Genomic DNA, 27,963 nt, shown 5'->3' on the forward strand with positions numbered 1-27,963 from the left:
CTAATACAATGGCATGCAGTTCGTAATGCAGTGCATATCGTCAGACTAATGCAGTTCGCAATGCAAGAATAATGCAATCCTCAATGTAAGTAATCAGGCAGTTCGTAATGCAAGAATAATGCAATCCTTACTGCACGTAATCAGTCAGTTCGTAATGCAAGAATAATGCAATCCTCAATGCACGTAATCAGGCAGTTTGTAATGCAAGTATAACACACTCCTTAGTGCAAGTAATAAGGCAGTTCGTAATGCGAGAATAATTAAATCCTCAATGCACATAATCAGGCAGTTCGTAATGCAGGAATAATACAATCCCTAATGCAAGTAATAAGACAGTTCGTAATGCAGGAATAATACCAAGCCAATCAACGCGATTAGCGCATGCACCACTAGGCCCCAACCACAGACAACAGTCCTGAACTTCCAAGGGTGGCTCCCGTTCTGCCGGGCAGGTCCGGGCTGCTCGAGGACTTAGCGCGTTTAACGCGATGCAGCGGAAGAGAGAAGGGAGCACTTCTGTACTTCTCCTGCACGCCTTCCCAGGCCACACACAATTGTGGCTCCTGACCGTAGTCCAAGCCTTACCTGGGGGATGTGCTGACTCTCTCCCCGCTCGTTGAACGTCCAGCTGGGAACTCCCGATGACGAAGCAACTCTGATGCAAGGCACCGATGTAGCCGGACAGGTTATGGCGCTGGCTTCTCCGTTGCTGATGATCTTGGGCAGATGCCTCTTGCGAACAACAATCACGATTACCTCACGACTTCCTTAGCTTTATTAAAACCTTCAGCACGTTGCGGCTCGGGCCGGCGGCTGGCATCTTGATCTGCAGCCTCTGTTACGATGACGGGTCGGGCCCAAACAGCTACACAGCAGCGTGGACAATGATTCCCGCTGCAGGGGCACTGCAGTCACAGGGCGCTTTCCAACCGGCACCATGGACACCACAGCAGTCTCAGGCTGCACACACAAGCACAAAGCGTCGCTGAGACTCAGTTGTGTTTCAGGCCACACAGTCCCGGGGCAATGCTTATGAAGAACTCAGGCTGCAAAAAGCACACGCACACAGCGTTGCTGAGACACACTTGGAAACTTTGATGTTCCTGAGTTTCCACAACAGGGAGCCATCTCTCCTCGGTCCCTTGGAGACAAGTTACTTCGGGACACAGCAAAGTCCTTTCAAGCAGGGGGACACAGCACACAGCAAAGTCCCTTAGCTTCTCTTTAGTTTAATCAGCAAACTGCAGGCCAGTTCCAGAACATCCAGCAAGGGTCAGTCCTTCTTTTCAGTGTCTTCAGCTGTTCTTCCTTGGCAAAGGTTCCTCTTCACCACAAAGTAGTCTCAATCCTTTTCAGTCTTGATCAGTCCAACGTTCAGGGGTTTCACCTCTCATAGTTATAATCCTAAATGTCTTTGAAGTCTTAGTGTTCAGGGGCACTGACCCCTGTCCAAACCAGTTCTGGGTGTTTCCCTGCCAGTGACACCTTCTTCCTTTGATAGTGGGGCCTGGTTCCTCAATCACTTACCAGGAGGTGGAGCCATGCTTTTATGGCAGCAGCCCAGGCCTCTTCACATCCAGTGGGCCACTCCTCCGCCTATACTTCAGATAGAGGTCAGCCTCTTGCTGTCTCACCTACTCGTCCCCTGGGTCAAGACATTTCCCAGATCCTATCACATTCAAATCCAGACAGTCAATCCACAACCAGGCAGAGACACACAGAATTGTTAGAACAAACAAAACAGCCACTTCTAGAAATGTGGTTTCTAAACACACAATTCAAAAACCAAATTCACAACAAGATGTTATTAATTTGTGAGTTCAGGCACACTAAATGCCACCTTTCCATCCTAAAGCTATGGGAAGATAGGATGGAAACATATTACACAGCCTTCCCCATTCTGTCCTATGGGCAAGATGACCTTGCAACAGTGAAAAACAAAATGGAGAGTATTTTACTGTCAGGACATGGTACACACCTCAGTACATGTCCTACCTTTCACAGACACTGCACCCTGCCCAGGGGGTACCTCGGGCCTACTATAGGGGTGTCTGGTGTGCATGGAAAGGGAAGGGTAAGGCCTGGCCAGTTGGTGCACTTGTTAGGACAACATGGCTGTTAGCAAACTGCATGCAGGCACTGCAGTGGCAGGCCTGAGTTCTCTCTTTAGGGCTACTTGTGTGGGTGGCCCCACCCACTCATGTAATGTGCACCCCAACTCGGATCAGCGATAAAAAAGCTCATGTCATTTTGAAGGCAAGTGCATGCTTGATGCACGTGTCAGCAAAATGGAACAGCCGGCCACGTAGGCTTTTTTCATTCTGTTTGTTAGCCATGTACGCCGTATCAGGAATGTTGTGCAGCATGGCTAAAACCACTGGTAAACCCAATAGATCCCGGAGGCTAGACTTATTGGTTTTGCCATTGCTTGTTTACTTTAAAATTATGTTTTGAAATGTTATATTCAACATCCGTTGCTTTTTAATGCAGAATGTCACACATGGCAATCCATTGCATCAATATTCCTCACAAAAGGAAGGTGCAATCATCATAGTAGTTCAAATATAACACATACATGTGTTCTTGATATATAAATGGCATACAAAGCACAGGCTAGCTGTTAGAAATGGGGGAGTCTAGTTGGCAGAAGTAGGTACCGTTGTCCAAATAGGGACCCTTGCTTCTAGTCAGGGTAAGGAGGATACACTTCTAAAATATCCCCTGCTCGCCCCCTTGGTAGCTTGGCAGGAGCAGACAGACTTATCTCAGAGTGTAAAGCATTTGTGAACACATACAGTAATACAGTGAAAACACTACAAATGGACACCACACCAGTTTAGAAAAATACGTAATCTTTATCTAAACCAAAAGAAGACCAAATGACAAAAAACCATACTACAGTAATACAAATATGACTTTCAGATGGTAAAAATAGTTCAGTTCAAAGCAAAGTACCGTGGATGCATCACACAAACAAACAAAATGGGCCACAGGGAAGGTGATACGTCGGTTCCTTATACTCATCGAAGATGATGCGTCGGTTCCTTGCTCTGGGGGAGGTGATACGCAGAGGAGGTGATGCGCAGAGTAGGTGATTCATCAGTCCCTTACCAGAGAGGCGGTGATGCTTTGGTTTCTTACTGCGTGGGGAGGTGATGCGTCAGTTTCTTACTGCGTCCCTCAATGATGCGACAGACTTGGTGCTTCGATGCGAAGCGACAATCCGGGATGATGCATGGATTCTTGCAGCCGCACAGCAGGTCTTGCGTTGGAATCGGTGCAGTGATCTCAGACTTCAGAGATCGTTGCACTTGGTGCGCCGTGTGGCGATTACTTGAGCCGTGGCATGCGCTGCGACGGTTTCTTCGGCAATGTGTCGGAAACAGGTATGGATGTTTCATGCTTCTCGGTGTTGCTTTGATTTTCCAGCTCCCTGCAGAAAACAGTCTCTAGAGGTCCAAACCAACAGCAGTCACCTCTGTGCAAGTCAGAATTCCCAGCACAGCAGTTCAGGGGAGCTGGTGGTGAAGTCATTGTGTCTGTGAGACTTCAGAACAGGAGGCAAGCTCAGCTTCAAGCTCTTGCAGATGTTCCTCAAGCAGGGGACACAGAAAAGTCCTTTCTCCTTTCCGTGGCAGCAAGTAGCCACTGCAGGCCAACCCTAGATAGCAAACAGCACAGGGGCATTATTCCTTCTCAGCATCTCCAGCTCTTCTCCTTAGCAATGGTACCTTTTGATTCCCAGAAGTGATCTAAAATTCTGGGGTCTGGGCCACAATATTTATACTACAATATTCTTTGTTCTCTGGTGGCAGGGAAGCCCTGTGCTTGGTCAAAACCAGTTCTGTCCTCTCTGGTGCAGCTTCCTGGCAGGAGGTGGAGACAGCATTGTGGAAGGCAGACCAGGCCCATTCAGGTGAAAGGAAATATCCTCTGGGTACTCTAAATGCCGCCCAGGTCTAGTCAGCCCATCCCTGACTTATCAGACTCTCTGGAGCCACTGCTCCTCCCCAGCCCATGTCATCCAAAGCCAGACATGCAATACACAAACCTAGCAGAGGCACACTGGATGGCTAAGCAAGAAGATACCTACTTTCTAAAAGTGGTATTTTCAAACACAGATTATAAAAATCACCCACACTAAAGGATGGATTTTAACATTTTGAGTTCAGGCATACTACACTTTATTTTCCTACCTTGTTTACAGGGGTAGTTATGTTTATAAGATGTTATAAACAAACTCCCCATTCTATCCTATAGGAACAGGTAGCCTTGCAATAAACTTGCAGTAATAACACCAGGGCATGTCCTACCTTTCACATACACTGCACCCTGCTCACAGGGGTACCTTGTGCCTACCTTAGGGGTGACTAACATGTAAGAAAATGGAAGGTTAGGGCCTGACAAGTGGGTACACTTGCCAAGTCGACATGGCAGTCCTAGACTGCACACAGGCTCTGCAATGGCAGTTCAGAGTTACATTTAGAGGCTGCTTATGTGGGTGGCACAATCAGTGCTGCACCCCACTAGCAGCATTTGATTTACATGCCCTGGGCACACACAGGGCACTGTACTGGGGACTGACTAGTAAATCAAATAAGCCTATCATGGAAACACCAATCCATAACAACAATTTACAGAGGAAGCACTTGCACTTTCGTACTGTATAGCACTGGCAAATTGCCCAAAGCATCTAGACCAGCAAAACAAAGTCCAACACACAGCAAAACACAGGAGGCAAAAGGCAAAACTGGAGGGAAGACCCACACCAATGGTGCCCGGTCTAACACTGGCTTTTTAAGTCACAGCTGCTGAGCATGTAGAGCATTACCAAATTTAATCACGCATAAATTATATTGGAAAGATTGCATTGCTGTTATGTCAGTGTAGGTTTGGATAGTGTACTGCAGCACAACCACATTATTTGCTGGTGAGGTAAACAGATTCCAAACTGTGTTAAACAAGAAAAAGAATGTGGGAAAATCATTTATTCCATCAACCTCTAATCAACCTCTAATTGAGACAAATGAATTACAACATTTTTAAATGTTCCACAATCCAGTTGTAATAATTAATAATGTATGCTAAATATGGTTAAATTAGTGCCCAGAAATGTAAACTCTGAAGTTACCAATACAAAATTATTAGGACGGGTGGAAGAGTTTAACCTAATAATGTCACGAGCCATCTTATATGAGTAAGAAAGAACTTACAAAGTGAACTTCTAAAGTTGGTAATGGTGAAAACAGCTATTATGGTGGGATCTCTGAAGGCAATGTATGTTGTAATAAGAGGTGTTACCCACACCTTGCAACATTCCCTAACCTACTTCTCTGGGTGTATTGGTGGAAGAGGGTCTTGAGTTTAGATTTTGCATATATGAGCAGGTTTCTTGATATTGAGTATAAAGGATGTTGTCTACTGGAAGTGAACTTTTCTCCAGAAGTCCCTCAGGAGTTTCTCTCCCTTTTTTTAGCTATGTGATATAATTATCCCTGAAAAGAGCGAACGTGATATATGCAACGCTTTATTTAATCTTAACCACAGGTAGTTACACTGGCCATGTTACATCTCATATTGTTGTGATTACTGTGAAGTAACAAACAGTGATTAACCAAATACAGATAAGTGTTAGGCTCACCCAGAAAGGGCAGTGCAACCTGAACTTTTAGTTCTTTGCCCTTTGAATGGGAACTCAAGTACCTCCTACATGTTTTAGCCTTTTTGTTCTCTGTCAGAGATGTGTACCGTCAGACGTTAACATACTAACACTGACAGATTTAAGAGAGGGTGATTACCACTTCCGAATTTGCCGCAGTTGTTTGGTATTTGCTCTGTACCTGTTAAATGATCTTTTTATGCATCTCCACATGTGACTGTCTCCTTATAGAAACATGACTGCAATCACTGTGCAATGATTCCGCAATCTGGCCTGAATCCTCTTTAAGGTCTGCAACCTGCTCTTCAAAGGCATTTGAATGTTTCATTCCTATTGTCCATATCATAGAGTAAGAACACATCAGAATTGCAAATGAAAGTAAATAGATCTCAAGTGAAATAAACTAGTTATTTTAATATTTATATAATGGAGATGACATAAAAGAACACTTTTGAGCAATGCCTTCCCAGTTTTCTTAGCTTGAGTGGATTTGCATTGAATCATAAGATTAGATGGTGTTTACAAAGAGCCCCTGATGAGTAATGAAAGAATGCACAGATGTTTTATTTTAGGTCCTTGTGGATCGTTCATAGTGCTGGTATGGATTTTTTTTTTATTTGTGGGCAGCACCTTTAGTAAGAGTGTAAGTTGAGGAGAAGGTGATGGGGTTGTTCCTGATCATATCCACATATCTGAATATTGAAATAACTAATTTTCCTTATTGCAATATTTTTACCCTAATGTGTTGACAAGTCGTCTGCTGAGTCACATACCATGCCCCCAGACCCCCCTATATTAGCATCTGAATCACATGTCTTCAAATCTCTTTGAATTTAGATAAAGCTTTTGCCTTGTTTTCCTACTAAACTTTTTTATAATTGCAAACATTCGGAATCATAGTTTGTGACTATAATGAAAAGAGTTTCCTATGTACCAACCCTGTTTCGGCACACAGTAAAGTTTATAGACTGCTAGAATGGGATTGTGACTGGATACCGATTTGGTATTTGTAAAGGGAGTGTTCTGGGTACACATTGCAAATACTGATTCTGTCCATAGGTGTCAAACTTTTGCAACCATAATTCTGGTCACACGCTATTGAAAAGTTACTAACCCACCAAGCTAGGGTGGTAACTCATTTGCAAAAAAGGAAGAGGTCTTCTTTGCGCTCATCATTCCCCATTGTCAACTGTACAGAGGGTTTTTGGGGGAGTAGTCAGTGGCCAATAGGCCCTTCCAACTCTTAGGGAAGGTTTTTTAAAAAAATAAAACGTTTTTCTTTAAAGCAACCCCATTTCCTTAAAGGAAATTGGACTGCATAAAAAAGTTTCTTCATTTAAATGCAATCATAGACATGGTGGTCTGAAGCCCTTGCAAGCAGCCATCCCTTTGATTGTATTTAATTGGTTTTAGTCACAAATTGTGTCCTACCTATTAAATGTTAATTAGGTAGACCATATTGCAACTCACTGATTTCGGATTTTGCGAACTGACCTATTAGTAAATTTAATACTTATTGCAACAAAGCTGATCACACATTGAGAGCATTTTTTGAAACCAGTATATTTATAAAACTGCCTCAAGATATAGTGAGTGTGGTTGAAAAATGGCTGGTCAGACTATTTTTCGAACAATCCTGCCATTTTCACCAAGCAGTCCAATGAGTTGATAGATTGAAATATCTTAACCAGAAAAAGAGAGGCCAAGTGGTGTGCCTGGGAAGAGGTGTCAGTTGTGGTCATCTTCCTGATGGAAGAAGGAGGAAAAATGCTCAGCTGTCCTCAGGATGAGCCAGCTGAAACAGTACACATACTCTTGTCTAATGAAGATCTTTGAAAAAGGTCTCTGTACCTTACACTGTCACTAAAGGACTCTGGACGGTTCAATGCACTGTAAATGTATGCAGAAACAGAACATTCGAGAAATGACTAGACCAGACCACCGAACATCAGATTGTTTATGGTCTAGTTTGACTATTATCATTATTATGCACTCAATGAACTATCAACAGTGGCAGCCAAAGCCACCAGGAAGGGCTGGATGTTGTCACTGTTAAATTGTTAAATTGATATTTTGTGTGTGTCATGTATTGAATAACGACCTAGTTTGCTTGATTGCCTTCTCCCCTAATATATTGATTGATGTGATGGACTGAAGTGTTTGCTCTTCCCAATGGCCAATCCATTACAGCAGCTGACAGAGATCAAATACGCTTATCCCACGCTTGACAAATGTGTGTCTTTAGGGCATCTCCCTTTTTAGGTGCGACCTTTTAAATATGTTATTTTTGCTGCATTAATGTGCAGTGGACATTTATAAAAAAATAATTCGAGTTTCAACACTGATTAGCCTGCATGTTTGACTTACAATCAGCTTTGCATTCACACAACAGAGCAAAAACACATTTTAATTTAACATTACTTTAGGGTCTTCTAGTGATTATCGATTTAGTAAACTAAAATGTTTTGAGCCGAAATTCATTAATTAGCTAGCAAAATATTTCCTGCAGTTTTTCGTGTCAAAAAATCTCAATCTAACTCATTTGTAGCTGTGGAAGGAACTAATTCGTTATTATACTGCAAAAAAATTGTGATGAATAGTGTGCTTTTCCTAACCTGGGCACTTATCACACGTCTTATTTACTGTATTTCTGAAAATACATTCTGGAATTTTTCCCCAAAAGTGAACAGGGGGAACTGGATCTTAACATTTCAATTCTACATATTGGGGCCTATTCAAAAAGGTATAAACGTAAGTTTACAGCCGCATCTACCCTTTTACGCCAGCTAGAAATTCACAAAGAGAGTTGTGGCAGAGGTAATTTCATTTACTAGTGTGAATTTCTCCACTATGAATCCAAAGAAATCTCAAGTAGTAACTCCAACTCAAAGTGTAAGAAGCGGGCATTTCAACATACAGTTCGCCTTTGAAGTTTGAGAGGGCCAAAAACAAATATATTAACCCCTTCACTGCAGCGGCTATTCCGCCGCAGTGCTAAGGGGGCGGGGCGGCCGCGCGGCGGCCGCATGCTGGTGATGGAACCGCTCCGTCATCAGCCGCGGTTGGGCTGGTTCTCATGACGGAGCGGTTCTGTCATGGCCCCGCCCGCTCAATAGAACGCCCAGCGCAGGCGGGGAATCCGCGCCGCGAAGGCGCGACGGCAGGACCATGACGGAACCGCTCCGTCATCAGCACAGCGCCACCGCAGCTGATGACGGAGCGGTTCCGTCATCAGCATGCAAAGGGTTAAAGACAGTCTCAAAATCCGCACAGTCATATTAGCCACCCTGGAAATGGTTGACGATTTACTTCACTATCATGATGGAGAGGGGATCAAATCCCTCCAAGGCTTGCTCCGGGTGTAGGGGAAGATCTTCCTTCATGGAGAAAAACAAATGTGTATTTGCACAGATGGCTTCATTTCTGCTGTGTTGAGTTCTCGACTAAGAAGAAGTGCATATGCACAATAGGAGCATTAGGGAGATTTTACACCACTACCAGAAGTCACCTGAAAAGCACCATCTTTGTGAACAGCAAAGAAACTTAACATTCATGCGCAGATATAAATATCCACCCATATTTTTATGTTGTAATTTTGTGCATATGCCGCATAGTAAAGAAAGTAATGTATTTCAACTTTAATTGTGAAATATTGCCATTCACATTATAGCAAGGAGTATGAGAGGCTCGCTGCCCCACATCTTGTGACATCACTTCCTGTCATGCCACTGGGCATTGCCTGCACTATGTAGTCCAATCACATTTGTTTGGGAGTTCAGCCCTGGTGGGGAGCACACATGTTGCATCTTCAGGTGTGAAGGAAAGAGGTGCAGTATGCATAAACAAATCATACACCTGTTTCTGGAGGCAAGATGTGGGATCTTATGTGCTTTATGACCAGTGACGTATAGCACAGAGAGGCAGTGCAAACACTGTATTCCATTAGTCTCTAACTTAGACAAATGAATTACATTTTTAAAAGCCCCACAATAAAGTTTTAATGTTTACTATTGTATGATGAATACGAATATTTCTTTACACGATGCTAATGTGATCTGTGGAATTTGGGTTACAGTTGTCTGCGTCTCCAGTGCTTAGACTGCTGTGCTTAGCACAGACCAGGGCATGTTCCCAGATGTTCAAAATATGTTCCCACTGTATCTTGCAAATTGCAATTTAGCTCCAGCCATTTTCTTTCATCTAAGCTATAAGAGTGCAATGCAGTAAAAGGATGTGCACACACGTGCATTGGAGATTTGTTCCTGTTCTAAAGTATATAACAAACACCTGAAATGAATAGTTGGGGAGAAAGCCATAATCAAGGCTGTTTTTTGGAATGGGTGAGCTGGGCCCGGCGCCAGCACGCCAAATCTACATGGGTGGTGTAAGAAACTCTGTTAAGGTCATGCAGACAGCAGAGTCCCTTCCACAGGGATTCAAGTGCGGTTTTTAATACCCACATCAACCTCCATTATTGCAGTCTCCTCTCCCTCGCACCCCCTGCTGCCACACACTATTAACCTTATCCCCACCAACAAAACAAGTTGCCACTAGCATGAGGAACTAATTTGTGAGCCACTCAGGTGAGGTGGGGGAGGTACTGAGATGCTTGCGTTCAGAGACCAGTCGCAATTCTACTGTAGACAACCAGGGACTCACCTCTGAACAAAAATGGGGCGCATTTTATTCACAAGCCGTGAAGGGGCCAAATGTCTTCCCACTCAGGGCGCTATCCTGGCAAAGGACGACTTTGGCCATAATCCATCTCTTCAAGCCACTTCTCTTCATGGGGCAGCTTTACAGTTGCTGGGCCCAGAGCTGACTGGGACTGAATATAAGCTGAGGCACCAAAGTTAAAGTGTGCCCTGTTATTGAACCAGATATCTAAACCCGGACCATGTTTGGAAATTGAGGGTAGTTTTGAACGTATAAAGACCCTGTAAAATTGTTTTACAAGGTGTGACAGACTGCATGTATTTGAGCTAGCTGCAGGCAATGTTTGTTTTAATATCAGAAAAATCAACAGTAAAACTGGCCCAGCATTCCATAAAACAGGCCCACAAACACCATAAAAATGGCTCACACGCTGACCTGTAAGACCAGCCCATCGGGCACTGCCTGATTCCCTTAAACCTAGTCCGGCCCATCCTGGGCCATCTTCGAGGAGTTCCCACTCACCCTTCCCTAGTCCGGCCCATCCTGGGCCATCTTCGAGGAGTTCCCACTCACCCTTCTCTTGCGCACCACTCCCTGCTCCTCTGCTCTGCTTTGCCCGTCCTGGAACTTTGCACAATTTCCTCCTCAATTACGCACTATCTTCCACACTCCACCCTCAACCAGGGTTGGATTAGGATTGAAAATCGGCTCAGTCACGCAAATAACAAGTGACCCACATTTGCATATTGCGTTGCTGCAAAACTAGGGTGACCAACCGTCCGTAAATTTCACGGACAGTCCGTAAATTGGACCTCACGTCCGTTGTCCGTGAGGATCCTTTTTACGGACGCCTTTTGTCCGTAATTTTGGCCATCACAGGGAGCAGCACTGCTCCCTGTGAGAGGCCTCACCCTCCTGATGGGGCGCCTCGCGCTCCTCCTTGAGCAAAAGAGCAGCCCTACCCGCCCATTGTCATTCTGTCTGGGGCTGATGATTGCCACATACAGAATGACAATGGGCCCGTCTGAAGTGTTACTGCATGGGGTGGGCCTCCTCCTGCCTCGGTCTAGGGCAGCACATTTTGGAAGAAATTTGCAAACACGCAAATGCTGCTACAGAATCCAGTTCATTCAAAGAAGCTGGTAAAACAAGTTGAAAAGAAGAGGCTCAGGCTAGAGTGCTTTCAGTCTCATCATTTTAGAAAGGTACAGTTTAAATGTTATATTCAAGGTAGCCATTGTTGCTGCATTTTTAGTTTATGCATCTAACAACCACTGACAAAGCCAATAAGTCTGGCTTGTTGTAGGTGTAACGTTACTTGTTATTTATCTGGGTACAATGACAGAAGAGGCAAAATACCAGTCCGGTGGCACACTATGCCAAACACAGATTTATAGCTTAGGTGTTTTAAGCCCCACTCTTAATCACATCGAACACCCCCTTTTGAGAGATCCCCCCCCCCTTTTTCATCCAGATTAAAGCCCTGAAAACAACACCATGTCACAGACACCTCACATTCTGGCACTGTGCATGACGCATGACTTCCACTTTTTCAGATTGCCTATGTGCAGGGGCATAGTGAACCCTCCGCCACCCCACCCCTTGCTTTAGGATCTACAGCAAGGGTGACATTTTTGATGGGTCTCTTCTGTCTGGAATTCTGCAGACGAAGGCTCGGCTCATAATTAATATGAAAAGGTTGGCGAGTGAGTAAGTGAAGGGATGAATGACTGGATGGATGTATTGGTGAATGGATGATTGAAAAGGTGAATAGATGGATAATGGGCAAAAGGATGGATGGATGAGTGAAAGGGTGGATGATCGGTGAGTGAATGGGTGGATGGATGAGTGAAACGATGGATGAGTGATAGGGTCAATGGATGGATTCATGAGTGGATGAGTAGAAGGGTGGGTGGGTGGATGGATGGATGGATGGAAGGAAGGATGGCTAAGTGAAAGGGTCAATGGACAGAGAAAGGGAGGATGGGTGGATGACTGAAAAGGTGAATGGGTGAAAGGATGAGTGACTGGATGGATGAGTAAGTGAAAGATAGCTGGATGGATGGAAGAGTAAATGGGTGGAAGAGTGAATGGATGGATAGGGTGAAAAAGTGGATGGATGGATGAGTGCAAGTGTGGATGTAGGGATGGATGAGTGAAATGATGGCTGGAAGGATACACAATGGATAGGTTTGCAAATGGATGAATGTTTGGATATAAATGGGATTACTTATATACCATTGCGCGACCTCCTTTGATGTGTCTGTAAAACCTACCTTTTGTCCCGAAGATTTGTCCTGAATTTTGACCCCCTGTCCTGAATTTTTGTCCTGAATTTTGACCCTTTGTCCTGAATTTTTACACTCACTGTCCTGAATTTGCACCAATGACAGTTGGCCACCCTATGCAAAACACTGCTTCAGCGAAATATATATAAAAAAAAGTTGTGGAGGGCGAGCGTTAAAAAAAACGCAGGGATTAGTTTAAGCTTGTGAAACACACCTGAAGACAAGTGAGGCTACTTTTGCTCAGGCCCCCTACCCCCGCTCAATATGCATACATTAAATGGCCGGCCCAGTGAAACAAGGAGTGACACCTCTGCCCCTTGGTAAAAGGGAGGTAATGGATGCCCATCTCCCTCCAGAAAGGCCACTCAGACACCCACTGGGCCGTTGGTGGCATGGAACAACTCAGAAACCGCCCAAATCGGCTCCCTAGACTGCTCAAAAAAGCAGCCCACAGCTGGAGCTCGGACACCGGCCCCTCGGGCATTGCCCGAGTACCCTCGTTACCAATCCGACGGGACGCTGCCCTCCACTGAAGAATCCCTATATTGTACACTGCTGTATTGTAGAAAGGTTTCTGAAATGTGTGTATCGAGCATACATTGGAGGAGGAGATGTAGCCTAACGGTCAGAGCTGCGGCTATGGAACTTGTGAATCAGGGCTGGGTACCAACATCTCAGCAACCAATGATTCAGGCAAATCACTTAATCTCCCCATGCCTTAAAAAATGAATCTGGAGTCAATGTGAAGCGCTTCAAAGCCCTCGAGCTGAGTTTGCACTATATAAAGCTACAAAAAAATCAGGAATGCATTGATCACAATGCCAAGCTTCTTCCCCTCTCAGCAGCAAGCACCTGTAGGTACCCTCATTTTCCTGCAGTAACAGCCTATGAGTTACCTAGAAAGCAGCAGCTTCCTCTCTAAAATGGCGGCATCCTAGCCCCTCAAAACACAAGAACACGAAAGTAAAAACTATTGGCTTTGTCAGTGCTCGCATTCCTAATGCTAGAGTGAGGCCAGTGCGATTTGCCGTAACGATCTTTCTGGATTCGAGTGTTATCCCAGTGTCACAGTAATTAATGGCAATGTTAAGGGTGGACGTGAACCCGCCCCGTGGGAGCCCCGAAGAGTCTCGCTGTTGCGCGAATCGATAGCTAATCGCCATGACGTTTCTGGTTGGTATTAGAAAGACCAGGTCACGCCGCCGTCCTGGGGGAGACCTCCTTAGGGGCGGCGCGCGTTCAATTTACAGCAAGCATGGCATTTTATATTTACCAGCATGTGAAGACACGCTTGCAGAAAAACCTGGTAATTGCATTTTCACGGCGGGTTTTCAAACAGCAGCATGTTATCAGAACGGGGTTAACATGTTCCTTGCCAAAGCAAAAGAAAGTAGACATTTAAAAGCCAACATTGATTACAGGGAGGCCATGATGCTTTGAAGCGAGATGCATATGTTAATTGCCACTCACCAACCGATTTGCATTTGCACTATTCAAGCCGGGTGCAGACAAACTGAAGAGCGCAAACATGGTCGTGCAAAATATTGTTTTCGCTGTGAACGGAGCAGCTTCTGGGTTGCACCCTCCGGCCCCCGACACCCACACAGACCCTATTGTTCACACCGAATTCACATTCTTTTATTGGGCGTTTGGGATTGACAGGGGCTGTAGGGTTCAGACCACTCACACAGAGGAGCTCACACGCACGATCACAAAAGGCATTGTTTGCAAAGCGGGCCACTAACATAACAGATTATCTCGAGGGGCGTTGATGTTTCTGTCCCACAAAGACAACTTTGGGAATCTCTGTTGTTGCATCCCCGCGAACCTATTGCCTTTCACTGTCATGTCGAGATATTTTCACAGTGCATTTTAGTTTCGAATTAAAAACGCTTTGAATGCCACGCCGCTTTTTCACATTTCACCTCGGATATAAAAGAAGGAGCAAATGCCCCACCCCCCTTGACTTCTGCTAGAACATTATTCAAGCAAACATTGTTTACTCCACTACCGAATGCTTGAAAAATGGACGAGAGGCAGAAAAGTGAATGAATGTATTTTTGTTCTTACACAATAAGAACAAAAGCAATTGTAGTGTTCAACAGTTTACTTGTCTATTTATAATATCAGCTAAAATAGTGCAACATGAGTTGTAGCCAAAGCATACTGTATGTGCGCCTGTCAAAATATACTTTAAAGAATTGGTAGCAATAAGTCCTGCACACATCTGCGCTGGCAAGCCAAACCTAACACCTTGGTGTTGGTCAAACTGCCCTATGAATTTGTAAGTCAGAGACAGCTGTTTATCATTAAGAGAGGTGGGGCATAAATAAATGTAACAACAACAAGACCATTTTGAAGAAAAGTGGGCTAAATGGTGCAATATATAGTACTTCACTTGTTCACAAAAGTGGTTACTAGCCACTGATCTTTCAAGTATTTTTCTTACTGATGGGACACTCATAACATGTTCCAATTGTGTCATGACAAACTAACAAAGTCTGATCGTCCACAGTAGTACTGCATGGATGGCCACTCCTTAAACATGTTCAAAAGGGGTTGGGAAAATTGTGCATTCTCAGCACAACTTCCCAAGAAAATAATTAAAAACAAAGGAATTTACTGAAAGATAAAATACTTTAGATATGCAATATGATGAGTCCTTTCACTGTTTTCAGGATGCATACAGCATCTTTCTCTATGTCTTCTTCGAATTTTTTCTCATTTTCAAATCCGGTCGCATCAAGTGGATATACAGTCATATTTTATTGATGAGAATCTACTGGGATTGGCGAGTGTGAGTAAATGAAAAGCTACAAAGATCTCACAATGTTAATTTGTAACTTCAGCAATCGCTCTCTTTAACACCTTCGACGCTATTGACGGAAACGTTCCGTCACGCCCCTCGGGTGGGCTGTGCTCATGACGGAACGGTTCCATCACGGCCCGCTCGCCGCGCCTGCGCGGCGCTGATTTTGCGCCTGCGCAGCGCGTTTCATTAAGCGGGCGGGGCCGTGACGGAACCGTACCGTCACAAGCACAGCTCACCCGCGAGCCGTGACGGAACGGTTATGTCACCCGCGCAGGTGCGCCGCGCACCCCCCGCGACCGTTAGCGTTGCGGCAGAATAGCCGCCGCAGCGAAGGTGTTAATATGGATATTCCAGGCTCAGACTTTAGAGCTACAGGGTGAGAAGGCAGGTACTTGCCCAAGGTTGTAGTAGGTAAAATCCTATAGGTTTTTGCCTCCTTATTTTTCAGGAGCAAAATATTAGCCCAGTGCTGGCGACTACTAGATGTGTTTGAATGCCCTTTGAAAGACTTGCACCACAAAATTGCTATCCAATTTTCCAAGTGGTCCCACAGCTTCAAATTTACACTTGATTTCAGTCCATAATTTAAGCACAATGGACTGCATCACAACAGGAGATGTCCGTGAATTCTCCACAGCAAATAATTGAAAAATCAAATGCAATTGCTACAGTATTGGGACTAACACACTATGGACCTTATTTAGAGTTTGGTGGACGGGACACTCAATCTGAAATGTGATAGATGTCCGTCTGTAGTATTGGGAGTGCTCTGTAGCCTAAGGCACTTGTAATACAACGCACATGATATCTATAATTCTTTGAAGTAGCATCCCTTCTACTAAGTTCTAAATACGGCCTATGTTTTGAACAGCTGTGTTTCTTCTTTAGCAGTTTTTGAGTGTCATGACAATTAAACCAGAACTTCCTATCAAACATACTAAAATAGAAAATACTGAAAATGGGATAAAACCCTCCAATTGTTTAAGTAGCATTGGCTAAGGGTCAACCTCTGAAAAGAGAAATCCTTGTTTTAGAGAATATGAAGCAAAATAAGAATATTAACGCACAAGGATGATTACGTAGTATTGCATTCCACATAAAAATATCAACAACAAGCAATCTATGAGTATTGGCCTTTGAGTTTTTGCAGGTAAAGAATTTACCTTGGTACAGACAACTCATCTTATATACAGTATAACCCCAGTCTTGTCAGCAATCCAACGATAAATCTTTTCAAATTACAAAGAATCGAGTAAGCAGCCTGAATTTCACCAATGCCGAAAGGCTTTCCATCTGCAATTGTTGCATAAAAAGCCAATCTGCATGAGACCACTTTTCAGAATTTAGCAATGGGAGAAAATTGTAGCCAAATTGCCACTAGAAAAAAGTGTTGTAATTGTCTAATGTGTGTCCTTACACTTTGCTGCAATAAAGTTTACAGTGGCAACACAAGAAGACTGTTCGAATACATATCAAAGGACACATTAGAGTAGCAGAGAAGAAGAACATTTGTTCAGCCAGATCCTTCATTTTCAATATACAGGTAGAAATGTTCTCATAAAAAACATGTTCATACATTTTCATTGTTCTATTCAGAGGTAAAGACCTATTGCAAAATGCAACTTAAAAGGAAACAAAAGAGAGGGTAGACACAAATTACATTATTTCTAAGGGCATACGGTTTGAAATTATTACAATAGATCTACTTATTATTTGGACCTGTAGAACATCCAATTGCAATCATTATAAAAGCAGTTTCAATTGTATCATTAATGATACTGAGGATGATTTTTGAAGCCACCTGTAGTGAAGTATGTTTGTGAAACATGGAGAATATATTGTGTAAGAGTATATTCTCTTCGCATTTTAAGAGTCTGCATTATGAGATTAGCTATGGAATACATTTCTAAACAACAGGATTAAAACTCATCTTAAGAGGCTAAGAGGTGTCCTTTGTTTGCAACAACCCTGTTACTTGCTGCTTTATCAACATTTCTCTTGCAAAATAGATTGTCCTATGTTAAGGAAAGACAATGGTGGGCTTTCAGTAATATTTCTCCCACTTAAGACGAATTAATCCTGTGTGCACTCTGGTTGTTGACTGGAACCTGAAGCCGTAAAAGTACCAAATGTTTGAACGTAATTGATCTTCATACCAATTCACTCTTTTGCAATCCAATGTGTATTGACCTCCTTCATTCTGCATTCTACAGAAAACCTGCTCATACTTCCTTTACTATTACTGGAAACATTTAGGTATTGAAGCAACTATCTAACTTTCTTTTTTGCATGAAATATGTCTATCCCTCTGTGGTTTTATGTATATATTATTCGTTCAGTATGAACTCAAAACAAGTTAAGAAGTTAAACATTTTTTAAACTAGGTTTTTTCTAAGGCAGTTTATCTCAGTCTGAGTCTGAATAAGCTGACAAGAACAGTTGAAGAATAGGGGAGAGTAGGAAGAATAAGAAACCTCTTGTCCAATATACCCCTAATCTTTGCCTATGAATTAGATTTTTTTTAGAAACCCCTTTTTTCCATTGGTTTTTTCCATTGGTGTACTTTAACATATGCTACCCTATCTGTTTTCCTATCTTAATGGACAATATAGATTTAAACAGGCAGCCTGCCCCCTCTATGTTTTATTTCCATATGAGAGACCAGTTTTCTTAAGGAAAAAATGTTTCTCATTTGGGAATGTAAACACAGACATGGCAGTCTGGAGATTCTTGCAGGACACCATTGCTGTGTTGTAGCCCATCATAGGAGATCACAAATAATGACCTCCCAAGTCAATATTTATCAGTCAAATAATTTAGTGACCCAATGCACCTGAACATTTTGTGATGTGACCAATTAGTTGATAGGTCTTATCATAAGATTGGTGGCAACGTTCTTGTGCGTAATTTACAACCACTTCTTTCAACACCTCACATAATTCTTTGTGGATTGCTTCCCAATTCTCATAACTTAAATGGGTTAAAACATGAAAAACTAGTTCTATCAAATTTATGCTATAGTTTAGCATTATCAGTTTAATTAAACACTGTAAAGCAATCTGCTGGCTCCGTACAATGTAACTTTTTGGGGGGGGATCTTTGACCAGATCACTCATTACATTGCTGTGCTCATGAGTTCATCAAAACTTCTTATGAATAAAGTATTTTTCTCATGGTGCACCACATACAAGCAGCCAAAATCGTAGGCTGACTTACAGAACCCCTTTTCTTCTCTCTATCAATATAATGCACTCTAGATGATATGTCTTCATTTAGACCATTGAACCAACACCATGCCAAATGAAATGAACACCATTATTCTTTCTCATTTCCTCAATCCATCCACCTTCAGCTTGGTATTTGAGACTCCAAAACAAACACATCACACTTATGGATTTCAACTTACGTATGCAGAACTGATCCAAAAATCGAATTTCTTTATATAACATAGCCTTGAAAGGATCACTTTATACAAATTCACAGTTTTTTCATGACATGCACACCACCCGCAAAAAGCCTTCATGTATTACTGAAACCCTAATATAACACTGGAAACCAAAACTACCAATTGAACGTGATGCCAGGTATTGGATATTCTACTCTCTGCTTCTCGTCCACACATTGCTGTGTACAGAGTACCCAGTGAATGCTTTAGTAATGAGAATATTTGATTAACATGAAAACGGTCTGGTGGATTTGTAAGGATTGGTCTTACAACCTTGGATAGAGTTACTAACTTCACCACAAGAATCCTTTTCAAACTCTCCAGAAAAAACTAAATCACCATTTACCAACCATAGCCTGGATGGCTCTCCTTAAAATATATGTATGCATTTATTGTGGATAGTCGTCCTGAAGACCATTGGTAGTATGACTCCCTTATTCCCCTTCCATACAGACTTCTGTTGCACACTAGAACGTTTTGCTAAATAAACCATTTAATTCCTCAGAATATCAAGGGTAATCCCTATACAAGTGTGGAAGCTAGAAATGACTTGAAAGATAACTCTCCTTCTGCTATGCATAGGAATAATCTCCACAGTGTCCTTTTGGACTGTATCATAATGAAAATGCTTTATTGCACATGATGAAAAGGTAACTTCATGCAAGGTGGAGCAGTGTAAACCAACATTATATATTCTACTCGTTTGTGCATCAATACTTTTATAACTCCACTGAAACACAGAATATTTATATAAAACATGATTGATGCAGGTAACTGAAAACTCTGATACTTCTGCAGCTGTAAGCTAGGATACCAGCACAATTAGTACATTTAAATGTATATTCTTCCAAAAATTATATTGTGTAACATCAAGCAAATAGAGTGTACTTACACTGTACAATCAGTTGGACCATGGCTTCTCTGGATTTCACGTTAAATCCATTGAATTGACTAGTTTGGCATTTGTAGGAACCAGTCATTTCCCTGGAAACATTTACAATCCTCAGAATCCCATCATAACTCTCCATTTGCATTGATCCATCTGGCATTGGGAACTCTTTATCAGCCCTGGACCACAAGATGATCGGTTTTGGTTTGCCCGACACCTGGCACTGCAGTTCAATGGTGTCTCCCTCTCTTGTGACCAAAGGGGACTTCTCCTTAGGAACAGTCAGATTAGGTGGAACTTGAAAAAAAAATCACATATTTCACAAGGTGAGTTCCAAAATGTTATAAAAATGAATGTTTCAATGGATGCTCACATTCTATATTTTAAACAATTATAGCCTGCGCTATTTCAAGGAAGGCATTTAAATATATAATTGACAGTAAATACAAATGAGCTCAGAATTTCTGAAATGGAATGAGTTTCAAAAGTAAAATCATACATTTTCTATAAAGACATAAAAAGAAGCTCAGGTGGTAGTAATGGAAACCATATTGTTAAATAGAAAAACAGCATTTTCTAAATGAATTAAAAAAAAATTCTGTACAATGGTAAGAAATGACACCCTGGAGAAATTGTGCTTAGATTTTCACGAGTCAAATAACCACACTCACTACTCTAAAAAGATTTATGTTTGTTTCACAAGCCATAGAATATGGAACTAGGTTGTGAGTAATGTAGATATTTCCAGAGATATGGAATAGTAATAAGACTAGTCACAAATCCCCAAACTAACAACAACATACCCTAACTCCTCCCATCACTGAATTCTACTCTCATATCAGAAACTGGAGAAAAAGATTTTTAAATGAGTCGCATTCACCCGATTAATATTTGTAAATGAGTCTCATTCACAGGATAAAAGTGTAACTTAAAGATATGACTGAAATAAGCTGAGCCCAAATACTTATTAAGTAAGTGGAATGATTTGAAACTCCACTGCAATTTTATTAAATATTTTACATTAAAATTGCATGAAGTAGTTGGTGGTCATAATGAGCATCTATTTCTCTGTTTCATGTAACCATCCCACCTTAAAATATTTAAAGGGGCTTGTTTCTAATTGAAGCCAAGAAAACATGCTTAGGTTGTGAATGACATTGCATAGCTGAAAATAAGAATAAAAGCATTGTGGTTGAAATTTCAAACGAAAAAGCTTAGGCAGCGGAGCTCTGTAGGATACAGCCCCTGACCCACTATCCCTTATTTAAAATGTCTATATATTGGGGATACCCAGAGATCTGTGTGCACACTGCCAAAGCAACCACTGCCACAAAGCAATCCAATACAGAAACATCACAATTAAAACAAGAGCAAAGGTGCACCGGGGGCCTGTCCAGAGGAACATGGCGGAGGGCTGACGCCGTCCGCTGGAGCTCCGACCCGATCTGACCTGTGAGCTCTTACGGTGAGAATGCGGACTGTGTGCTGTTCAAGGAGGCATCTTTTGTGGTGAGTGGGTGATTATAACCCCGCCAAATGCACAATTCCTCTATCTAAAAAACCGGCGTTTTCTTTTGCCTCTTTGTACACTTTCCCGTGGTTGCTGGCCTGCTTCGCTCGGCTCCGGCTGTGCATCCCACGGCTGGCCCCGCCTGCTTCCCTCTCCTGATTCCTCGCCTGCATTGAGCGCCGGACGTTAGGACCACAGGATGCCCACAGAAGCCTGCAGAAGCTTTTCGTCTCGATGGTGTGTGTAGTCAGCGGTCAACCCAGTCAACACCCTGGAACTGTGGTGAGAGTATCGGGGGGGGGGTGCGGCACTCTAACCAGCAGTATTTCAATTAAGGACCCAGTTGAGGCTACAATTGATGCTACAATTGAGGCACAAGCGCCAGTTTTTGCACAAGTACAAGCGCAAGCACAAGACCTTAGGTGGAAGCAACGGAGCTGGCTTTTTGGTCGTGCTAAAATTTGGCACAGTGTTAGACTGGTGCTTGCCAGGGTTAATTACAGCGATTTTGCAGGAGCGCACCCTTTAAAGTCAACTAAGACAGGGGGGAGCTGTGTCTTGGGGGCTTTTGGGGAGTTTAACCATCAATGTGAGCTTACTATTATACCCCCCCATGCTGAGTCCATATCTACTTTTCCGCAATTTGAACCACTAAAGGGGATGAGCCCAGATACCCCGCGATTTTCAAGTCTATTTCATTCAGCTCAGTTAGAGATAGGAGGGGACTCCACACACTCACCAGAGAGAAGCTGTAAGGAACCAGAAAGAATATCCCAGGTCTCCAAAGCCTCCAATGCCCCTGCCGATCCTAGAGTAGGGAGCACCAGGAACAGATATCAGCTCAGATCAAATTCAGAGCTGTATAAGGTGGGTTTTCAAGCAGGGGGCGCCAGGTCTGAAGTAGGGACAGTCGCCTCTTCACCTAAGGGGCGGAAAAAGGAGAAGAAAGGGAAAAACTCAAAGGCGGGGTCTGGGGAGCCGAAGCAGAGGTTGTAGAAAAACTTGCCTCTCCGAGGTAAACCAACTCCCTCACCAAAATCTTATTTTGAAATATTGGAGCAGGCTATGGACCCCAAGGGAGGTAACCCACCTTCTATATCTCCCCCTTCTAATTCTACACCAAAGTCTATATCAAAGACTACACCAAAGGGTTCTCCGAATCCTACACAACCCATGGCTAAACCATTTAAGGGTCCAACTTCTGGCGCACAAAGCTCCGCCGATACGGTGCGGGGGGTGATACCTTTAACCAATAGCTATTCTGTTTTGGGTCAAGATTTGGTAACAGAAAAGATTCCACCTGTAGACGAGGAGGTTCCACAGGTGACAATGGACAGCTCAGCAGGACCTGGCCTCTCACAATTAGAATTTCTACTACTCACTATGAGGGAGGACTTATTATCAAAATCTGAAATATCGGAGGCAAATCAGAAAAATATACATGAACATTGTGCAAATTTAGAGGCCAAACTGGACGATGTGTCTAAGCGTACTGGAGTATTGGAAGAGGAAGTGTCCCTGGTCACAGGGGCTTCCCAGCGCCACGAGAGGGACTTAGAGGCTCTCAGAGCGCAAAATAAAAATCTCCAAATGGATATCGAGAGACTCGAGATACATTCCAGAAGGAATAATTTGACATTTCTAAAGATTCCTGAGGGAACCGAGAAGGGGGACGTCAAACTATTTATTTGTAACCTTCTTAGAGAGGGGATATTAAAGGACAGGCCGGACATTGATCTTGAGGCTGAAATCCAGAGAGCCCACAGGGATCCCTACAGACTCCACAGGGAGAGGAAGGCACCTAGGAAAATCCTGGTGAATTTCCTCACCTATACAGTGAAGGAGTTAATTCTGAGTAGAGCACTATCTGACACAACTCTCCAGGTAGATTCGTCCAGATACTTGATTAGGTCTGACGTAGGGAAGGCCACAGCGCAAAGGCAGTGGGAGTTGGGAAATAGAATGCCAGATCTAAGGAGTCTCGGAGCCCAGGTTCAAATGAAATTTTCTGCATTCTTAAAAGTCGTCTGGAGGAATAAAACCCACAACTTCCTGTCGCCACATGAAGTTGACTCCTTCATGACGTTAATAATAGAGAATTCGTAGTAGAACCACCAGTGGGGTTGTACTTCCTAGTGGAAGCTAAATGAGAGATCGAGGAGTAGGAGAGGGGACGTTTGTTTGAAAGTATTTAGGAGGCGGAGCTTAGTGAAAGGAATAGTAAAAAAAAACAAAAAACGGATAGAATGGATAATAATGAACACAATCATATACACACACTTCGCGGGGAAAAAAAATTGATCACTAGTTATTAGTCGCGATAAATCACGATAAGTTATGCATCCTGTATACAGGTGCATAAAGGTGCCCATCTTTTCTATAGTAACCGGTGGGAGTGACCCAGGTCGGATCACAGGAGCCCCAATAGGCGACAAGATCGCCAGAGTAGGTATGGGAGGGGTTCCTCAGGGGGGGCGGGTGGCATGCAGGGTGGTGGGGGAAAAAGGGGGAAAAATATTTTCTCATATACATATTGAAGAATACATTGGATATGGAAGGAAGCAGGTTTTGGGGATGCGGTCAGTATGGCCAATATGAATAATAAAATTAAGTTCATCAGTTGGAACGTGAACGGCCTAAGAGAAAGAAGGAAACTTTCAAGGGTTAAGGAATATTTATTTAATGCAGGGGCTCAGGTTTGCTTGCTAGAAGAGACCCACTTAGAGAGACGGGAGTGTGAGGCTGGGTCGGGAAAGTGCAGGTGGGTCCAAGACATCCTATGTTCCAACCAGAATGGAAATACAAGAGGGGTGGCACTTTTGATTAGAGCCAATGCAGGTATCAGGGTTGTTATTTATGAAACTGATCAGTCGGGAAGGTGGTTGGTGGCATCCCTACAGTGTCAGCGCATTCCCTTTGTATGTGCTGTCTACTATGGCCCCAATCAAGATCCGCCGGGGGCACTCCTGAAACTTAGAGCAACTCTTTTAGATCATTCAGGGCCTGTTATTCTAGGGGGCGATTTTAATTTGACTTTGGATGATAAGCTAGATCGTACTTCCAGGGTTAAATTTACGCCCCCAGTGAAATCCCGGAGGGAGCTTAAGAACATAGTTAAGGATTATAACCTGATAGATGTCTGGAGAGTTAGAAACAGCATAAAGAGGGATTTCTCTTTTTATAGTCATAGACATGGCCACCATTCTAGAATTGATTTTTTCCTTATCGATCAGTCGTTACTTGCCTCCGTGGCTTCGACCGCATACACTTCAGCTATTCTGTCGGATCACTCGACAGTGGAATTAGTAATTAACTTTAAAGTGAAAGAACAGCAAAGGAGATGGACTCTGGACAGAACAATGTTACAGGAGGATGAAACGAGAATGGAACTGATAACTTTGACTGAGGACTTTTTTAAAAACAACAGTGGCTCAGCCACCCAGCAAGTGGTCTGGGACACATTTAAAGCTTTCTTACGAGGTATGTTGACCACTCTGTCAATCGGGAAGAACAAGATGAGTAAAAAGAAGAAGGAAGAAGAGCTCAGTAAAATTCAATTAAAAGAGTCAGAACTTCAGGCCGCCTCAGCTAATCAATCCAGTACTAAATCTCACCTACAAAAAGAACTAGATGGGCTGTGGGCACACTATCAGGCTGGCCTGGACAAGATTCTTAAGAGCAGATGGGATGCCAGCAAGCTCCAAAATTTCTCGTATGGGGAGAAATGCGGTCGCCTTCTCGCATGGAAGACTCAAATGGATAGGAATAAGAATCAGATTAGTAGTTTACATCTGGGAACCTCTGGTATAATCTCAAGAGATGATGGGCAAATTTGGGAGGAGGCTGAATCTTTCTTCCAAATGCTATATACCGTCAAAGTAAATCAATCTCCCCAGAGAACTAGTTGAGCAAAATGCAGCTTCCCTGTCTGTCCGAGGAGAACAAGATCTACCTTTCTTCAGAAATAAAAGATGGCGAGGTTAGAACCCAGTTGATGAAAATGGTCAAAGGGAATGCAGCTGGGCCTGACGGACTCCCTGTAGAGATCTATAGGATAATAATGGATCAAATAGTCCCTGCCCTTACAATTTTATGTAATAAAATCTTTATAGCAGGGGAGAGTGCCCCAGATTCTTGGACAGAGGCTACTGTAACCTTAATCCCAAAACCAAATAAGGACCCTTCAGGAATTGAATCCTATAGGCCAATCTCGCTGTTAAATACCGATTATAAGGTTTTTTCCGTGGTGCTGGCAGCGAGATTGGCCAAAATAGCTAAAACAATTATCCATCAAGATCAAAGGGGCTTCATTCCAGATAGACAACTAAACGAGCTGACATTTCAGGTAATCGCAGAGATAGACGTTGCCGTCAGTAAGAAGCTCCCTTTAACCTTGGCGGCAGTAGATGCCGCCAAGGCGTTTGATCAGGTAGACTGGCTATATTTATGGAGGGTTTTGTCTGCTTTCGGCTTTCCGAGTAACTTCATAACCACTATGAGATCTCTATATTGCTCCCCTTGGGCAAAGATATTAATCAATGGCCTCTTAACTAAGTGGGTACCAATTGCCCGCGGGACTAGGCAGGGCTGTCCATTGTCTCCTTTGTTGTTTGATTTGCATATAGAGCCTTTCATTTGTTTACTTAGATCTGATTTGGCATTTATACTCTTTAAGATTTTTGATTTAGAATTGAAATTCGCATTATATGCGGATGATCTTCTGTACACCTCAAACCCGGGGGTTGCGCTGCCTAGAATGGTATATTTCGCTGAGGAATTTGGTGAGGTTTCCGGTTACTCCATAAACAAAGATAAAACCGAGATTATGGAGTGGAACCAAGAGGTGAGCACAGCGGGAGCCAAGTTAAAAATGAGGTACTTGGGGGTCTTGCTGGCCCATAAAATTGAAGATATTACTAAAATCAACCTGGATAAGGTATCCAAGGATGTTTGCGCCCTTCTGCAAAGATGGTCATCCCTCCCTTTAAACATCTTTGGGAGGGTTAATCTTATTAAGATGATCATCCTTCCTAAACTCACTTTCTTATTTAATTCCATCCCCTTATCTTTTCGTGCTTTATCGATTAGAAAACTGCAAGGGAAACTAGGTTCCTTTATCTGGAATTCAAAAGCGCCAAGGGTATCCTGGAAAAAGCTCAGGAGGACTTTAAAAACAGGAGGTCTGGCCTTCCCGATTTACTTGTGTACTGTCACGCGTTTCATTTTAAAAACTTTAGATTTCTGGCAGGTTAGATAGAGGCAACGTCTTTAGGCTTGTTATTTTTAGCTCTGTTGCAGTAGGTACCACAGTGCCAATCACACTTCCTTTTTAAGTACGGTGACCCGAAATTTAAAAAACAAATAAGACTTAAGATTCTGGGGACAGCTATAAGGAATTGGGTCTTTGTGAGGCAGAAACTTGATATACCTTATTATGCAGAGCAGGCTCCGATCTGGGAATCACCTGGAACTCCGGCTTGCCTCCAAGACCAATTATCTCGTCCCCTTAGGACAGCTGGGCTGGAGTGTTGGGGGGATCTCCAAGAAGATTCACAGCTTCTCAGCTGGGAGGCACTATATAGTCTAGTATAGGTTTAAATATCATCAGCTGTCCAGATGGTGGTTAACTAAACCCTGGAATCTTAATAAACCCAATCCTAAATTTGATTTAATATTCAGAAGAGATAGGTGGAAAAATCAAATTTCGTACTGGAATACAGCTATGCTAGAAGCTGAGAACATCTCCGAACCTGAGATACAAAAATTGTGGAACAATATACCAACACTAGATAATGAAATCTCCATGGGTTTATGGACTGATTCATTCACCATCTTGCAGGCTGTGGAAAAGCCGGCCACTCTAAACCGGAACCATTTATACACTATGTATAGGGCATATATATCTCCCAAAAAACTCATGAAATTCTCCAGTCTAGAATATTATTGCCCGAAATGTAGATTTTTGGCCGCAGATGATGTGCATATGTTGGCTGTTTGCCCAGAAATAAGAAACTATTGGAATCTGGTTCAGGGTTTTCTGGAAGATGCATCAGGATCCAGGATCCCACAGCAGTGGCTGAGGGGAAAGCAGGCGGGAACTGCGGCAGTGCCAATGCTGGCATTGACGAGTAGATTTCGACCTGCCTTTCCTCCAAGTATTTCATGGCGGGCGCCCAGCATGAAATGCTTGGTGGAAAGGCATGTAAAGGGGCCCCAAAAGGACCCCGTGCATATCTGCCCATGGGTGTGCGTGCGGGTGGTACATGATGTGCTCCCTCAAAAGTGCAGTCATGCATGCACTGTGTGGCATGCACAACATGGTGCATGTCACATCATGCATGGACATGCTGGGGGTGCTGTCTCAGAGACCGGATGCTTGTTAGGCTCTCCTATGAGCTAAACATTTGTGCCGCCAGGATGCCGCTGCAATACCCACAGTGGATTAGTGTTGCAATCCGGCAGGCAGGACTACAGACAGCTTGGTGATTTTCCTCAGACTGCCACAGCAGTGGTCCAGGGGAAGACCACTAACATCAAATTCAGGCCCCTAGTCTCTTTTTTAGAGGTACAAATACAGTGGGATGAGACTGCAGTTTCTAGCTGATGAGGGCTCCCCAAGGCCGGATACCCTTCTTCAAGGAGCCACTGAAAAGGAATTGCTGCTGTGGAGAACAACATAGCAGAAGCTGAGTGAAGTCAAGCAG

The 27,963-nt window shown here is 43.2% G+C and overlaps 1 protein-coding gene across 4 annotated transcripts in view; it reads right to left on the bottom strand.

Moving 5' to 3' along the window:
- Positions 1-27,963, bottom strand: part of MDGA2 (MAM domain containing glycosylphosphatidylinositol anchor 2) — a 1,595,858-nt gene that overhangs the window by 532,052 nt on the left and 1,035,843 nt on the right. For all 4 annotated transcript variants that reach the window (XM_086937278.1, XM_086937277.1, XM_086937275.1 and 1 more), the window contains exon 8: positions 19,753-20,046. In XM_086937278.1, coding sequence (XP_086793404.1) covers positions 19,753-20,046 — 294 coding nt within the window. The remainder of the gene's footprint in view (positions 1-19,752; positions 20,047-27,963) is intronic.

Source organism: Lissotriton vulgaris, chromosome 9, assembly GCF_964263255.1.
Source record: "Lissotriton vulgaris chromosome 9, aLisVul1.2, whole genome shotgun sequence".
In the NCBI taxonomy this organism is placed as follows: domain Eukaryota; kingdom Metazoa; phylum Chordata; class Amphibia; order Caudata; family Salamandridae; genus Lissotriton; species Lissotriton vulgaris.